Raw genomic sequence first — 16,771 nt, forward strand, 5'->3', positions numbered from 1 at the left:
AGATTTAATGCAATTTCAGTTTAATTTCTACCCTACACACTGCTCAATCACATGCACACTACTTACTGCAGGGCTATTGAGGCCACACCCCCTACATGCACCATGCTTTCCTCCATAACATGAACTGATCATTTCTTAAATCCTGCACACACAATATCAAAATGTCCATCTTGGTGAGATACAAAAAATTGTTTAAAACTTCCTTGTGCTGTGTGTAATATACTGTGCAACTAAATTAGGCTATACCATTGTAAAAACAAATACACTGACTGAACAAACCATAGACTGGAACAAGCATTTAGGTGAGATAATAATAAAACAGAACAGAAGTCTAAAAATGACCCTCCCCCCCACACAATCCCCTCTAGTCACCTAAAAGCAACTGCATAGCAACCTCTTAGCAACCACCCTAAATACCCTAGCAACCGCATAGCAGCACCCTTGCAACCAATCCGGGCACCTAAGCAACTGTAGAGCAACAGCCTAGCACCCGCCCCAAGTACCCTAGCAACCACATAGCAATACCTTAGCAACTACCCCAGGTACCCTAGAAACACCCTAGCAACCACCTTGAGTACCCTAGAAGCCACCCCACGTACCCTAGCGATCTGTTTTTCTATGTCTGTTCTTCTGATAGATTGTATTGCCTTCAAAACATTCAAACTTTAAAACTATTTTAAGTATTTCAAACTACTTCAAACTGAAAACCTTCAAACTTCCAGCTTTTAAAACTTTTACAAACTTTCTGGCTAGGCTTTTTCAAGTCAACTTAAAGTTTGTCTACGAACTTTACTATCTAGTTACACTGTTGAAGATGTAATTAGTAGCTAGTAATTAATTACTTTTTGAGAGTAATTTACCCAACAATGCTAAACAGTATTGTGTAGTGTAATACAATGTAATAAGTTACAAATTGTATGGTATGCTTTTTATTTGAAAAAGTGTAAAAATTACACACATTTATTTATTTAGACGCTTTTATCCAAAGCGACTTACAAATGAGGACAACAGAAGCAATCCATTACTATTTTAATGTTTTAAACATTGCATATCTTTTGCTCATCAAGCCTTCATTTATTTGATCAAAAATACAGAACAAAACCGTAATATTGCACGGTATTACTGGTATTACAATTTAAAATAATGGTTTTCTGTTTTAATATACTTTAAAAAATAATGTTTTTCTGTGATGCAAAGCTGATTTATTTACTTATTTATAATCAATTTTGGAAACGGTTGTGCTGTTTAATTTATTTTTTTTTACCTGTGATTCTTTTTTCAGGATTCTTTGATTAATAAAGAGTAAAAAAAAAAAAGAAGAAAAACAAAACCGTTTATTTAAAATAGAAATCCTTTTTTAACAATACACTACCTTTCAAAAGTTTGGGGTCAGAATCTTTTCTCTTTTTTTGACGATTGTAAAAAAGCATCACAGATTCCCCCCAAAAAATCAAAAAATGTCATTTTTAAAATTTGTATTAGTATTAGATTTAGATTTAGAGTATTGTATTAGAGCCTATGATCAAACAAAATGTTTATATTTATGTTTGTATATAATAGTTTTATAAATTTCCCCAAATTTCCAATTAATTCCCATAAATTCCTGGTAAGTTTCAAACTTGGAATATTTCCAAAATTCCCCAGACGATCATCAGGTAGCTGACAGCGGCTACAACAGCATGGCTTCAGAAACTTCCTTCAGACCACATCAGTCGCAACCCCGTCCTCAAGCAACGCCCATTTCCAGAGAAGACGACTGGGATATGGATGAAATTCCAGATGATGACTTCAGAAGCATTCCAGACAATTTTGACGATTTTCCACAAAATGTGGTGGACGATGTTCCCGAGGACTTTGATGACATCCCATTAGAAGAGCTGGAGAGTGTGATGTGCCCGATCGATTCAGAATGCAAACCTGATGCAATCCAGCCCAAAATTAAAGAACCAAGACTTTTAAGTTTTCGCTCTAGAACTACTCTTAACAGCAGAAACTTGAATGAAGTACATGACGCATCTGTTGCTAGTTCCTCTACAAACACAGTTGAGGAGCCTGAAGCAAACTTACCCAACCAACCCAAAACTGAAGAACCAAGCCAGACTTTTCGCTCTAAAACTCTGCTTGGCACCACCAACCAAAGCCGAATCTTCAATGAAGTTCCTCGTACATCTATTACAAGTTCCTCTACCAACACAGCTGGATCTTCTGGTTTCGAACGAGAGGCACCTACTCCACCGTACCTCTGCATGCTACAGGCTGGCCACTGGCCGCCCGCCAAAGTTCAGACTTTACGACTACAAGCTTTCATTGTTACACTCAAAGGAAATTTGCGCAGTAGTAGTGGCGTGTGGCAACTCGGGGCCACCATATCAGATGGAACCGGGTACTTGGATGTGGATCTGTCCGACGCCATGCTCTCCAAACTCATCGGCTACACGGCACCAGAGGCTCGAGTGCTACGGAAAGACCTGGCGAGACGCGGTGAGGTGGACAGCGGGATTCAGCATTGTCAAAGAGAGCTGGTGGATATGTGCTGTATGATGAGCGTGCAGGTGGATCAGACGGGCAGAGGAGTTGTGTTGTGTGCCAGTCCGCTCTCTGACAAGGAATGCTCCGAGATACAGAAAAGAGTGAAAGAGAGGAGGAACTAAGCCGTACTTATTCTCTGGACTCTCTTTTAACCTAATCTGACAGTGTTAGTGCTGATCCAGTCAGTGGTTTCTTTGATATTTTAGTAGAGTAACTCGTTTTGGTTCTCTCAGTCTGAAGAAAACGGCTTATAATGCACTTCACTCATATCCGTTACATTTCAGAATCCACTGTGTTCTATTTTTGTAAATAGTTTTGTTTTGTTTGATTTTTGTTGTTTTTATATTTGCATGTCTTTGAATGCGATTTAATAAATGTAAAAAGGTCATTTAAACCTCACTAGATTTTTGTTTTTCCTTAGAACAATTTTAATTTTTACAGTTTCTGAAGAAACTGTGGGTGATTGCTATGTGGTTTCTATGTGTTCTGAGAAGTAAAAAAAAATAAAAAATTCTCAGATAAATAATACTTCTCCCCAGTACGCCGTATGATTGGAGTTAGTACTTGTAAGATGGTGCAGTTGGAAATCTTTACGACTTGTTTAATTAGTTCATTACAGAAAAGTTTTTGAATTTTTAAATGTAAATGTTAAACATCTTGTGTAATTTGAATCTATTGTATGTTTTTTATTTGTTGTTATATACAAACATACAGTGGTGGCCAAAATTATTAGAGCACTAGTATTTTCACCAGCTAAAAATGGTTTTAAGTCAGTTATCTCTATCTTTTGCTGTAGTGTGTCAGTAGGAAATATCAGTTTACATTTCCAAACATTCATTTTGCCATTAATTGTAATAATCCAGTGCGATTTTAGTCTGACAACAGCCAGTGCTCCACATAAATCAACATTTGGTGTGAGCATCCTTTGTGTTTAAAGCAGTTTTTGCCCTCGGTGCACTTAGTTTCCCAGGTAGCTTTGCAGGTAGGTTTCTTGAAGCATCTTGGAGACGTTGCCACAGTTCTTCTGGATTTAGTCTGTGGTCAGACTCTCACTGATTATAACAATTTATGGCAAATAGTTTGGAAATGTAAGCTGATATTTCCTATTGACAGAGACTATATCTATATATATATATATATACATACATAAATATACATGCATACACATATATATATACACACACACATTTATTTTTTAATTTTTTTGGTGGGTAAGCTTTGCATTTACTTCTTTTATTGAATAGATCATTATCTCTGTCTGACCTGCTAGAAAAGAAAAAAAAAATGAATGAATGAATGAATGTGAAAAACAGCCTGAGCTGTTGACTGGTCTTTCGCTGGTCTTCCATCAGCAGGTTTAGGAGGCTGGTCTTGGTTTTGATCAGCAGGGTGATCATAAAAACAGTGCCTGTTGAAATTATTTATTTTCTTCAAACTCATGTTTCCAGGGACATGCTAGCATCAGGCGAATGACCAAGATTCCATGTTGACTGAACTGAGGGTATAATGTATGCATTAAAATTATTTAAAAACAATCAGGGTATAAAATGTGTCAGTATATATAACTTAAATGTAGGCCTATACCTAATTTAGCAAATTACACGTTTTTGTTACTGTGCCTGGTAGTGTCTATTATTTTAATCGTTAATTGTGTAAAAGAGGACTTGTATATGTTGGTTGTTGACTTTTCTTTTTCTTTTTTTTTAGCGGATAAAAACATTTAATAAGAAAAAATATTCTAGTCAGGCTTTGTGCAGTATGTTACTGTACTTTACACCATAATTCATGTCTATAGCACAAATGCCATATGTGGCGAGATTTAATACTAAGGGCTGTGGGTTTGCAAATGATCATCCTAAATATAAGAAACAATAACAGTTTTGGTTACTTGGGCAAGCAGCATCACATACACAGAGGGCATTAAAACAAATAACAACGGGCACCAATAGATGGCAGAAGTGGAATGCAATTGCTGTGTAAAATGCAAACCATCAATTGTAAGCGAGAACATGCCAAACAGACCCTTTAATGAACTAGCTAAATTCCCATATAGGCTATTCTTCCTGCTGTTTACATAAAGGTATAAAAGGAAAAAAAATGCACAGAAAAAGAGTCTGAACACTTCAAGACCAGAATGCAATATGTTGACTAGGCAGGCTTTCATTATGAAGTCTTGTCTTTTGTAATCTCATACTCCATCAGTTAAATTCAAGCATATAGTAGCCTAGTCTTGGCCTTAATCCTATAGATTCTACAGCTTTATCTTTATGGTCCTGGTCTAAAGATACATGAGTGTCATTAACTGAGTGTGCAGTAAATGGCCCCTTCACGAGACTCCCACCTCACCTCTTATCTGACAAGTCTTCGGGTTTGGGTTTATGGGGCTGTCACGTGATGAACGAACGACTCAAACCCGAAGACTCGAGAGATGAACTAATCAATTCTCTTTCCGGCTCAGACTGCATTGGTTAAAGCTTATGGGGCTGTCACGTGATGAACGAACGACTCAAACCCGAAGACTCGAACCAGGTGAACTACTTGACTAATTCCAGTACAGAACCTATAGGATGTTGCGCATGCGCGACTGAACGAATCACTCCCCGAGACGACTCGTTCTTCCCGAGTCACATTAAAGATTCGTTCAAAACGAACGAATCGTTCAAGAACGACCCAACACTAAAAAGGAGTCGCTCACTCACTCTAGGTGGCGACGACAAGTGAGTGGCCTTTTGTGTTATGAGTGAGATACACAGGGCAACTTTTTGAGAAATGTTCAATTCAATTCAAGTTTATTTGTATAGCGCTTTTCACGATACAAATCGTTGCAAAGCAACTTTACAGAAAATTAAGTTTCTACAATATTTAGTAATAGCTTATCAGTGGTGACTTTCTACATTTGGCAGAAATGTACGGAAAAATCAATTAAAGACGTAATCAAACAGACGATGAACTCTATTAACATTTACATTTACGTTTAGTCATTTAGCAGATGCTTTTATCCCAAGCGACTTACAAATGAGGACCATGGAAGCAATCAAAACCAACAAAAGAGCAATGATATGCAAGTGCCATGACAAGTCTCAGTTAGCTTAATGCAGTAGGCCTACATGTAGCAAGTTTTTTTTTTAAATCATATAATAAATAAAAAGAAAACAGAATAGAAAAAGAATAGAGCAAGCTAGTGTTAGAGGCCTTTTTTGCAACTTAATAGGTAGCCAGTGCAGAGACTGTAAAATTGCTCAAAAGGTTGCCCCATGTATCATCAGCCTAAAAGTCATCATTCGATTCATTAGAAATGACTGACCATGTGAACAAAATACATCTTAAGATCCTTTATTAAAATTTGCTGGTCTACAAATCAACTAGCCCTGATTTTCTGCTCACCTACAGTTAAAGTGATAGTTCACCCAAAAATGAAAAATGTCATAATTTAGCTTACTCACCATGTTGTTCCAAACCCAAATGATTTTCTTCTGCTGAACAAATATATATATGTGGGGGTCATATTATGGAAGTCACTGTCTACCAGCAACTATTTGGAACAACATGAGGATGAGTAATTGATGACAACATTTTCATTTTTTGGGTGAACTTTAACTATCCCCTTTAAAATAAATAAATAAATAGCCTACCCTTTTTTTCAATAAGAATCCATCCTGCTTTAAAGAGCTGGATCATTTAAAATGGCAGACAACAGACTCGCTCTTATAATACACATAATGTTATCGTGCGTTGGTGTGGGCTGATAGTTATCGTTTTAGTTATCTTTTAGTTATCGTTCTTGGTGTGAAGAGGCCTAAATGGCTGACAAAGCCCAAAGTCGTAGGCAATAAGGTGCTTGTTCACGTGACTGATGATCGCTATGTTTATCAAAAACGCGGTTTGAAGCGCCGATGCCTCCGCTGATGCCCGATATCTTCCCGATCTCACCACAATTCATGCATAAATTATTTACGAGGTGCCTAATTCGTCACTCGACCTCACTCGTACGATTTGGTACGATTTTTGCTAAATTTTATGTATTTGACGAGTTCCCTAATTCGTATGAATTCGTACGAATGACCAACGCCTAACACCGCCCCTAAACCTGTCACTGGGGTCTAGACAAATCGTAATAAATCGAATGAGTGAGGTCCTACAAGCCACCTCGTAAAATACGTGCAAATTGGTCTTGAGATAGCCTATCTAGACCTGCTGACATATCAGTTTTGTAGGCCTACGTGACTTTTATGAAGCTATATATAAAATAATAAAAAAGCTATACATAAAATAATAATGTTATTCTTATTATTATTAGTAGTAGTAGTAGTAATAGGCCTAATAAAACAGCTAGTAGCCTAACTAAAATCCATTATGAATTCCAGTAACGCTCTTGCGCCATTTTAATTGTTTATAGTCGTTTTTCCACATAATTCTTCCACCCCTATTATGTTTTTCCCTTGTTGTGAATCAGACTGAACGCCATAGACTCGCACTCGAATTTGCTCGTGCTTCAGAAGACGCGCTGCAAAGAGAAAGAGAACTATGAGTCAGTGCACAGAAGACACGAGAACAATACGTTCATTTAAAGATTCATTCAAAACGATTCATCCACGAACGAAACACAACTAGTGCTGTGCGTAAACTACACACGTCTAGCGCTTCGCTCATTAATGACTGACATTACCATAATCTGAGAAACACGCCTGTAAGAAGATGAAACGACAACCCTGATTTACACTGATAACGAAACCACAACATGCGAATTATCCATAATTCATGCGCCTTAAGGTCTTAAGTCTTGATGGGTGTAAGGATGCTGCTACACGTTGTCAATAATCAATAAAGCGTTTGAATGATCTCCTCTCCTCGTCTCCTCCCCTCAGACGCGCTGCGCATCATCCAACGATCGCGCTCCCTCACTCCAGCACTCGCGCTTCCCAAGAGCGCGTCTTATGTGAGCTCAACGGACGCGTCATTTAACGCCAGCATCTCGGTCATTCATCTTAGGCAGAGCGAGGCAAACGCAGACGAGAGGAGGAGAGGAATACAGACACTTCACGTAGACAGAAACGCGAGACAAGGTCGACGCGGGCGCGTGTGTTTTGCGCTCTCTCCGCGCGTTGGATTTCAGGGGTCTTAAATCTGGAGGCGAGGACCCAGGGATGAGCCTGCTGTCGGGGGGCTTCGGCATGGCGGGCTGGGGGTCCGGTTGGGTTCTGATGCTGCTCGCGCTCTGGAGGCCCGGTGCCGCTTGTCCGGAGCTGTGCACGTGCACCGGCGCGCGGATCTCGTGCGTGGATGCGGAGCGCAGCATTATGGCTTTTCCCATGCTACAGTCCGAGGCAGAGATGGAGAACATCACAGACATGTAAGTTGTGAAGAAGAGGTCACAGAAGATGATGCATGTTGTGTCATTCAATTAACTGCTTTGTGCGCAATTGCTTGATGTATCCGGTTATCGGACTTGAATTAGGCTATTGTGCCAAAGTATGTGACCCTGGAGCACAAAACCAGTCATAAGTAGCACGGGTATATTTGTAGCAATAGCCAACAATATACTGTATGGGTCAAAATGATCGATTTTTCTGTTTTATACCAAAATCATTAGGCTATTAAGTAAAGATCATGTTCCATGGAGATATTTTGTCAATTTCCCACAGTAAATATATCAAAACTTAATTTCTGATTAGCAGTATGCATTGCTGAGAACTTCATTTGGACAACTTTAAAGGCGATTTTCTCAATATTTTGATTTTTTGCACCCTCAGATTCCAGATTTTCAAATAGTTGTACCTCGGCCAAATATTGTCCTATCCCAGGTGCCCAATCTCGGTCCTGGAGGGCCAGTGTCCTGCAGAGTTTAGCTCCAACTTGCCTCAACACACCTTCCTTTAAGTTTCTAGTATGCCTAGTAAGAGCTTGATTAGCTGGTTCAGGTGTGTTTAATTGGGGTTGGAGCTAAACTCTTCTGGGCACCGGCCCTCCAGGACCGAGTTTGGACACCCCTGTCCTATCCTAACAAATACATAAATGGAAAGCTTATTTATTCAGCTTTCAGATAATGCATAAATAAAAAAAACCCTGACCATTATGACTAGTTGTGTTGTCCAGGGTCACATTTATAAGTACACTTAATTATTACTCAGTTATAACTGCTGCAGTGCTGCTTCTCTTATGTTGACTGTTTTACACAAAAGCTATGAATCAGTCTGTCATTTTGATTGACTTTAATGAGGTATTTTGAAATCAGTTGCTGTTTAAATCACACTAGAGCTTAAGTGCATTTGTTTAAATTTAGGCCAGCAGAACAGGAACATTGTTACACTTCTATCTTAAAAAAAAATGACAATGTATTATACATAATGTTCATTAGTTAACATTAGTTAACTGCTTTAGTTTACATGAAGTAAGAATGAACAATACTTACTACATCATTTATTAATCTAAGTTAATGTTAGTTTCAGCATTTACTACATTGTTAAAATCAACAGTTGTGCTTGTTAACATTAGTTAATGCACTGTGGATTAGCATGAACTAACAATGACTGTAACATTAACAAAGATACTGTAATAAATGTATTGTTCATTCATGTTAGTTAATGCATGAACTAACATTAACTTGTGGAACCTTATTGTAAAGTGTTACCAAAATGATTTAGATTGTTTACTACACACCATGGATCAAATAATGAATTAATTCAATTAAAAGATTAAGTATTTTTTTGTGTTGGAATTTACCCTCGACGACTCTTTTAGCGAGATTGTTCTTGTTGCTGCTTACAGATACATTGCAAATCAAAGCAGCTTCAAATCCATTAATGAAAAAGATCTCGACTCGTATCGCAACCTCAGAAACTTGTGAGTATAAAACGTGGAACAGCTTTTACGTTCTTTACGTCATGAGATGGACATTTCTGACATCCGTGTTTGTGTTTGTCCTGCAGAACTGTAACAAACACCAGGCTGGCATATATTTCCAGGCAGGCCTTTCAGAGCAACCCCAAACTACAATATCTGTGAGTGCTTTGGTTGTGGCGAAGCTGGATTAAAAGTTGAATCAAATTTAATATGTTTTGTTACATGCTTTTGTCAGTGCTGATCGTTGTGTTCTTTTACAGGAATCTCAAAGAGAATATTCTGTCTAATCTATCCTGGAGGACGTTTCGCCATTTAAACATTTCATACCTGTGAGTCTCTTTTATTGAAGATATATTACAGAATGTGGTTATTTTTGGTTGGCTTTGTTTTTGCTAATAGAAAAACAATGAATGCAGCAAATAATGCTTGAACACAATATACTATTAAACATTTATTTTACATAAAAAGCATTGAAAAGTAGCATTTATTCAAAAATATTTGATTGCATTTGCAAGGTTGTTGATCAATTTGGGAATTTTTGCAATCAATAGTACTACTGACATTCTCAAAAATATCGTCCGAGAAACCGGAATATATTCATGTACACTGTAATGATATATGCTGATGATAATGTAGTGCTATCAGGTTACATGTAGAGTTATTTGTGCTCTTGGTGAGTGTTTTTGTACTGCATGCTTCACTGTCATGCTAAACGCGTGTCTTTGTGTGTTGCAGGTTGCTGGCAGGCAATCCTTTGCAGTGCATATGTGAAAATGTGTGGCTGAAGCAGTGGAGAGGAGAGGAGGCCGAGGACCTGCTGTGTGTGGAGGAGGGAGGAAAGAGGACAGCGCTGTCTACACTCACACTGCCGAACTGTGGTATGAGAAAGAAAAGATGAAGATAGAGGCCCGTTAACTAAAGATAAATGAGTAACATGAGCAAATGTTGTGTCAAACCTTGTACTTTCTAGTGCTGTTGCTCTGTATATAGTTCTGAAGGATCCTGAAGTTTAGTTTTAACAAGACCCCTGATCATTTCAGATCATTTAACAGTGTTTACAGCAAATTGCACCACAGATTGTTTTGTGAGCCTGTTACAAAGTTCTATAGATATTGTAACCAACATTACTGGAACCAGCATTAACCCATAGCTTGTAAACAAGTGCAGCGCAGTGTTGTATCCTATTTCACAGTGACGTGCATTACATTCACATTTTTAAATGGCCGCAGCAAATGCTGTGTTTAATTTGAAAAGGTGAGAGAGGGTCAAAAATAGTCAGGAAAAATTCAATTGTGTCTGTTTTGGTGAAAAACAAACAAACAATCACACTTGAAATAGACCTGAGGGAAGGAGTTAAATAATAATAATAAACATATTTATGTATCTTTTACATATATATGAGGGTTTCATGTGTGTTTATCAGTGTTATTTTAATATCGATTTATTTTAAGGGCCAATTCTCACTATTAACAAACCAATAACTACAACTTTTGACTCAATAAACTCCTAATTTGCTGCTTATTAATAGTTAGTAAGGTAGTTGTTAAGTTTAGGTATTGGGTAGGGTTAGGGATGTAGAAAATGCAGAATATGTGCTTTATAAGCACTACTAAACAGTCAATATGCTAATAATAGGCATGCTAATAAGCAACTAGTTAATAGTGAGAATTGGTCCCTATACTGGGACCAAGCGTTACCATTTTATTTATATAATATTTGTATTATTTATTTGTAGATATTTAGTTTTTATTTAGTTTTTGTATGTGCTTTGTCAGTTGTGTTATTTAAAAATATGTATTTATTTTATATTTGGTTTTATTTATTTTAAGTTTTTTTTTATTTAAACTTATTTTATTTCAGTTAGATGCCAAGGCAACATTTCTAATTCTTTTTTTTTTTTTTTTTTTTAGATTTTCATCTTATATTTAAATATTTTTTCTGCTTTATTTCAGTTAATGAAAACGTTTTTAATATTAGTTTCGGTTAATAAGTTTTAGTTTAGTTAATAATACCAAATCTGTTCAAGCTATACCATGAATTTAATCTGTCAAAACTAGTTGTCAACTAGATGCATTTCAGTGATGAAGCAACTGACTAGAAAGACTTAACAGAACAATGTACTATGGCCTGGATAACTAAGAATCAGCATATTTTAAAGGAAACTTGTTATGGTTTTACTCATCTAATATTTAAGACTGAAGTTTAGGTTTGTTTGGTAAGATGTGATTTGTCCAGGCTGTAGTTTTATGACTGCGGCTTGAGACGCGGATAATTATTGATCCAAAGATCAGCCTCCAGCCAGGCCTATTTTAAGCAATACCACAGCAGAAGACCCTCGAGGGAGGAAGAGAGGACAAGAGAGCGAGGGAGGAAAAGGGAAAAATAGAGACAGACGGGGGGATCCCCAGAATGCAAAAACACTGAGACATTTAGCACTGAGCGTCTGCTGGCCTGTGGCCAATCGCTATCTTTCTTTTGCATTTTTTTTGGTTTTTGTACCATGAAAGAAAATGAGCTGCTCCAGTGAATCGTTTCAATTTACCATCTAGAGGGACTAGATGAGAGATTTTTTGCCAGTGCGGTTTAAACTAGAAAAAAGATGACAGAATTTTAGTTTTTTTGGTGAACTATCCCTTTAAAGGAGTAGTTCACCCAACAATGAAAATGAGTTTAAAATGTATTCGCCCTAAGGCCTGCCAATATGTACAAGACTTTGTTTCCTTATTGGAACAGATTTGAAGAAATGTAGCATTACGTCACTTGCTCAGCAGTGGATCCTCTGCACAGTGAATGGGTGCCGTCAGAAAGAGAGTCCAAACAGCTGACAAAAACATCACAGTAATCCACACGACTCCAGTCCATCACTTAACATCTTGAGAAGCCAAAAGCTGCGTGTTTGTAAGAAAGAATCCATCATTACATTAAGTTTTAACTTAAAATTGTTACCTACAGCTAATATACAAGTCCTTAAAGGTGGGGTAAGCGATTTTTCAAAAGCGCTTTAGAAAACTGATTTTTCGCAGAGTAGCAAAACAAACTTGTAGCCAATCAGCAGTAAGGGGCGTGTCTACTCATGATGTGGAGGAGAGAGCGCTCAGTGCACAGGACGGACATTTGCGAGCCGAGCGACGACAGAAAGAAAGAGATGGCGGATAAAAAACAAAAGAGGAAAATGTCTGCAGAACAAAAGAAGGCTTAAGGCAAGAAGCAGGACCCGTGTACATTTCGGATCAGCTTCCCAACGCTGGAGAGAACTCATGGAGCGGAAGGCCTGCGATCGGACGCCGAGGTTGCTTTGTTTCTTCTCGATAGGTGAGTAACATTGGTTTTGCTTTGTTTCAGAGAACTAATCGTTGCCTGGGTTGCATACGTATGTGTGGGGTGGAGCTATCAAAATAGGAGTGAGACCCTTTTGGGGTAGGGGCGTGGTTGTTTTGGTGATTTCAAATGTCAACATTGGCTACCAGAAATCACCTACCCCACCTTTAATCCAAAGTCATCTCGTCTGAATCAAGAGAGAAAAACAGGTTAAGCTCTGTTTTCAAGCAAAAACAACCCAAAACAGTTTTAAACAAATATGTGGGTGGATTTTGATGTGACAGGACAAGGAGATGGACCTTTTGACTGGAGGAAGCATTATTATGGATTATGGATTTACGGATTTTGTCCAGAAGCAAAAGTTAAAGCATCTTAATGATGGATTGGTTTCTTTGAAACAAGCAGCTTTTCACTTCACAATGTTAATTGATGGACTTGAGCCATGTCAATTGCTTTTGGATTATTGGGAAGAAGGCCTGTCGCAATAATCAATATATCGACTTATCGCGCAATATAGAATGCTACATTTCTCCAATTCTGTTCCAATAAAGACACAAACTCATCTACATCTTACTCCAAGATTAAGATCATAAGAAACCATACATGATTCTTATGAAATTATCAAAGCTGCATGACCTGCAGTTTCCTGCAGAAGCAAGCGATGCCATGGGACACGCAGCCTGGGAGCAGCTAGAGATAGAGATCTGATTTGGCTGTCTGTTCATGACAGAGCCGGTCAGAGCTGTCTGCACTCTTTGGCCTTGAATTTAGCGGGAGCTCCCGCGAGAACGGCATTCCTGTGATGCAGGCGGAGAAGCACAAGAGATCTGACTTCTGAGCTAAAATATGAAACATGTTGTACACTTCAGTGTCAGTCTAAATAAGAAATAAAATTAGAACACAATTTAAAAGTCTTTTAATTCAGTAATATAATATAATAATACAGCAGGATTCTGAATATAAATCACAAAAAGGATTTTTTTTTAACAGTTTGTAAAATGATTTGCAAAAAAATTGTAAAATGTATTTATGTTGAAATTAATTTACTTTCATTAGATTTCTTTAAAAGGGATTGCATTTCTGAACTAAAAGATCAAATGTCAGTGTCACTTTAAATATACCCTGAAAATAAGAAATAAAATGAGAGATTTCTGTAATTCTTTCAAAACAATATAATATAATGAAATAGAATACAGATAGATTATAGAATTATAGATTATAGATTATAGAATATACATAGATCACAAAAATGATGTAAAATGTTAAAAAATGTCAAATGTATTCATATATTATTTAAAGCGATTCAGTTTCTGAGCTAAAATATCAAATACATATCTCAGTGTCACTTTAAATATACTCTGAAAATGGCTGATAATAAGAATAATTGTCTTAAGTCATTCAAAACAATATAATATACTGTTATAGATAGATCAGATCTGTTTGTTCAGGCAGTCCGGTCAATATCCGGTATATGTATATTTATGGTGTATATTTGCATGTTTGCTGTAGTAAGGATGTAATCAACAGCGTGAGGCCAAGAAATACAACCCATCAGACACATATGCAGATATGCATAATAATGTGCCATTTATGTCATTCCATGCACATTGTGTCCCAATGTGCATGGAACAAAAACTACTTCTGGAAAATCAGATTTTAATTGATTTCAAACCACATATGTATTGAGGACCTTTAGATATTTTTTTAAATAAAACCAACGAGACAATGGTAGTTATTAAGAACGAGAGTTTTTTTTTTCTTGATTGTTAATTAGTGTATGAACTGGTTTGTGGTGTGTTTTCTTTCTAGTTCTCCCCACTGTGACTCTGAAACCCACTAAAGTGACCATGCGGAAAGGGTTAAATGTGACGCTGGTGTGCAACACCTCAGGAACGCCCACACCGACTCTGAACTGGACCACCTGCAAATTAAATTCAGCGTACGAGGTAATTCTAACCCTCATCTCAGATTTACAAAGTTTCAGATTTACAATTAAGTTGTCATTTTAAGTGGCTCTTGCAGTTTTTTTTTTTCATTCTGATTCTCCTGTTTTCAATTCTGAGAAAAGAAATCTTAATTGGGAGATATAAACTAATAAATATTATAAATAATATAATATATATATAATATAATAAAAATAATTGCAAGATATAAACGCAGAGTTGTGAGGTATGAACTGCCAATTCTGAGAAGAAAAAGGGGGGAAAAGTCTTAATTGTGAGAGAAAAAGTTGCAGTTTATTCCATCGCAAAAAAAAATAAAAATAAAACAATTGCGAGATGTCAATTCAGAATTCAGAGAAGAAAAGTCAGAATTGCGGAAAAAAAAAAAAGAAGTTCTGAGTTTATATCTATCACACTGAAAAAAAGATTCATTGAATTTACTAACTTTTTTACGGTAAGTGGTTGCAATCAATTTATTTTAGCTACATTTAAATAAACAAATTTTGCTGAAAGTTAGTCAACAAAATTTGTTTATTTAAATGTACCTTATATTTAGTATCATTTATTTTTTTTTATCCAAATTGGGAGTTTATATCGCACAATTCAGAATTTTTTCTTGTGGTTCTGAATTTCAAAATTTCAATCTCAAAATTCTGACTTATTTTCTCGTAGTTCCAACTTTTTTCTTTAGAATTTCTTACAATTCTGAGGAATAAAGGCAGAACTGTGAGATATAAACGCAAATGTTGCAACTATCTTTTTACATGTTTTATTCCATGTCAGAAGCAAAAAAAATAATAATTGTGAGATATAAACTTAGAGCTCTGAGGAAAAAAAGCCTGATTTGCGAGATTTAGATTTCAATTGCAAAGAAATTTCGAAATGTCAAGAAAAAGTCTGAATTGTGAGATAAAATGGCAGAGACAAGCTTCCATACAGACCGTGAATAGCCACACAATTTATTTTCTCTACAACAAATGAATATAGCAGAAATAAGTTTGCGATGTCTTGCCAGATTTGTTGCAAGAGGTAGTCAACATACCTGCAATGACATGTTGACAAGGTTTCTGAGTGTATCATTAGGGAACTAGCTTTTTTCAGCCCTTAGACATTTTGATGATTCATTGTGAAAGTTATGCATTGTTAATGCCTTTCTTATTATGTGACATTTGCTTTAGAGTTTTACTGAGAAAATAGCTTGTAATTATTTTATCACATTTATAATAAGTGAAATATGGCATTTTTGTTGATTTTAACAGATTTTAAGGCTTTGATTTATGGAACAGGGCACAAAAACCTTAAAGTTAATATAAAAAGTCATTTGCAAACCATTTTCTTAATGTGGCGTAACTGGATATTCACAAAAACAACAATGCGTGAATAGCTGTTGGTTAACATCGTCCAAATGGTCGTCCGCCTAAGTGACGCCAACGGAAAAAGAAAGTCATTTCAGAGGAGTAGCAAATGATTGCATTTTGATTAAAGACAAGTATTTTTTTCTTTGGAGTAGCATGCAAAAATTAATTGTGCACAATAAGGCTATAAGTATCTGTAAATAGGGAGGAGTTGGATTGCATGTAGGCTTTAAATAGAAATGACATTGACATTGCTGTAACTCACACCCACAGCACGAGCGCTCAGATCAGATGTTAAAGCTCAGACTCATGAATGTCTCTTCCCTGGACAACGGATGCAAAATCACCTGCAGGTCTGAAAACATGGTGGGAGAGGCTGAGGCCTCTGTGGATCTGGACATATTGTGTAAGTTACCAAGAGAATTATTGCATAAGACTGGCATAACTACTCATTTATACGGGAAATCACATTTATACATTTGATTTATTTTTTTATACACACTTATTGTTTTTGAAAGAGGTCTCTTATGTTCACCAAGGCTGCATTTGTTTGATTAAAAATACAGTAAAAAACGGAATATCATGAAATATTATTGCGATTTAAAATAATTGTTTTCCATATGAGTATTATTGTAAAATGCAATTTATTCCTGTGATCAAAGCTGAATTTTTCTCCAGTCTTCAGTATCACACGATCCTTCAGAAATCATTCTAATATGCTGATTTGCAGCTCATGAAACATGATTACTATCAGTGAAAACAGTTTAATATTTTTGTGGAAACCAT

General features: G+C 36.6%; 2 protein-coding genes across 3 annotated transcripts in view; both read left to right on the plus strand.

Annotated features, from left to right (window-relative positions):
- The first annotated feature begins 1,652 nt into the window (after positions 1-1,652).
- Positions 1,653-2,828, plus strand: LOC107757433 (recQ-mediated genome instability protein 1-like). Its single transcript, XM_016574908.1, has one exon. It carries the CDS (start codon positions 1,680-1,682, stop codon positions 2,649-2,651), a length of 972 nt encoding a protein of 323 aa, XP_016430394.1. The 5' UTR covers positions 1,653-1,679; the 3' UTR covers positions 2,652-2,828.
- Positions 2,829-7,290: 4,462 nt separating this feature from the next.
- The window catches only part of LOC107757434 (BDNF/NT-3 growth factors receptor-like), a 44,945-nt gene continuing 35,464 nt past the window's right edge, over positions 7,291-16,771 (plus strand). For both annotated transcript variants that reach the window (XM_016574911.1, XM_016574912.1), the window contains exons 1-7: positions 7,291-7,879; positions 9,295-9,369; positions 9,456-9,527; positions 9,630-9,698; positions 10,105-10,247; positions 14,497-14,633; positions 16,259-16,391. In XM_016574911.1, coding sequence (XP_016430397.1) covers positions 7,674-7,879; positions 9,295-9,369; positions 9,456-9,527; positions 9,630-9,698; positions 10,105-10,247; positions 14,497-14,633; positions 16,259-16,391 — 835 coding nt within the window. In that variant the 5' untranslated portion in view covers positions 7,291-7,673. The remainder of the gene's footprint in view (positions 7,880-9,294; positions 9,370-9,455; positions 9,528-9,629; positions 9,699-10,104; positions 10,248-14,496; positions 14,634-16,258; positions 16,392-16,771) is intronic.

Source organism: Sinocyclocheilus rhinocerous, unplaced genomic scaffold, assembly GCF_001515625.1.
Source record: "Sinocyclocheilus rhinocerous isolate Xijiao unplaced genomic scaffold, SAMN03320098_v1.1 scaffold3460, whole genome shotgun sequence".
Taxonomy (NCBI): domain Eukaryota; kingdom Metazoa; phylum Chordata; class Actinopteri; order Cypriniformes; family Cyprinidae; genus Sinocyclocheilus; species Sinocyclocheilus rhinocerous.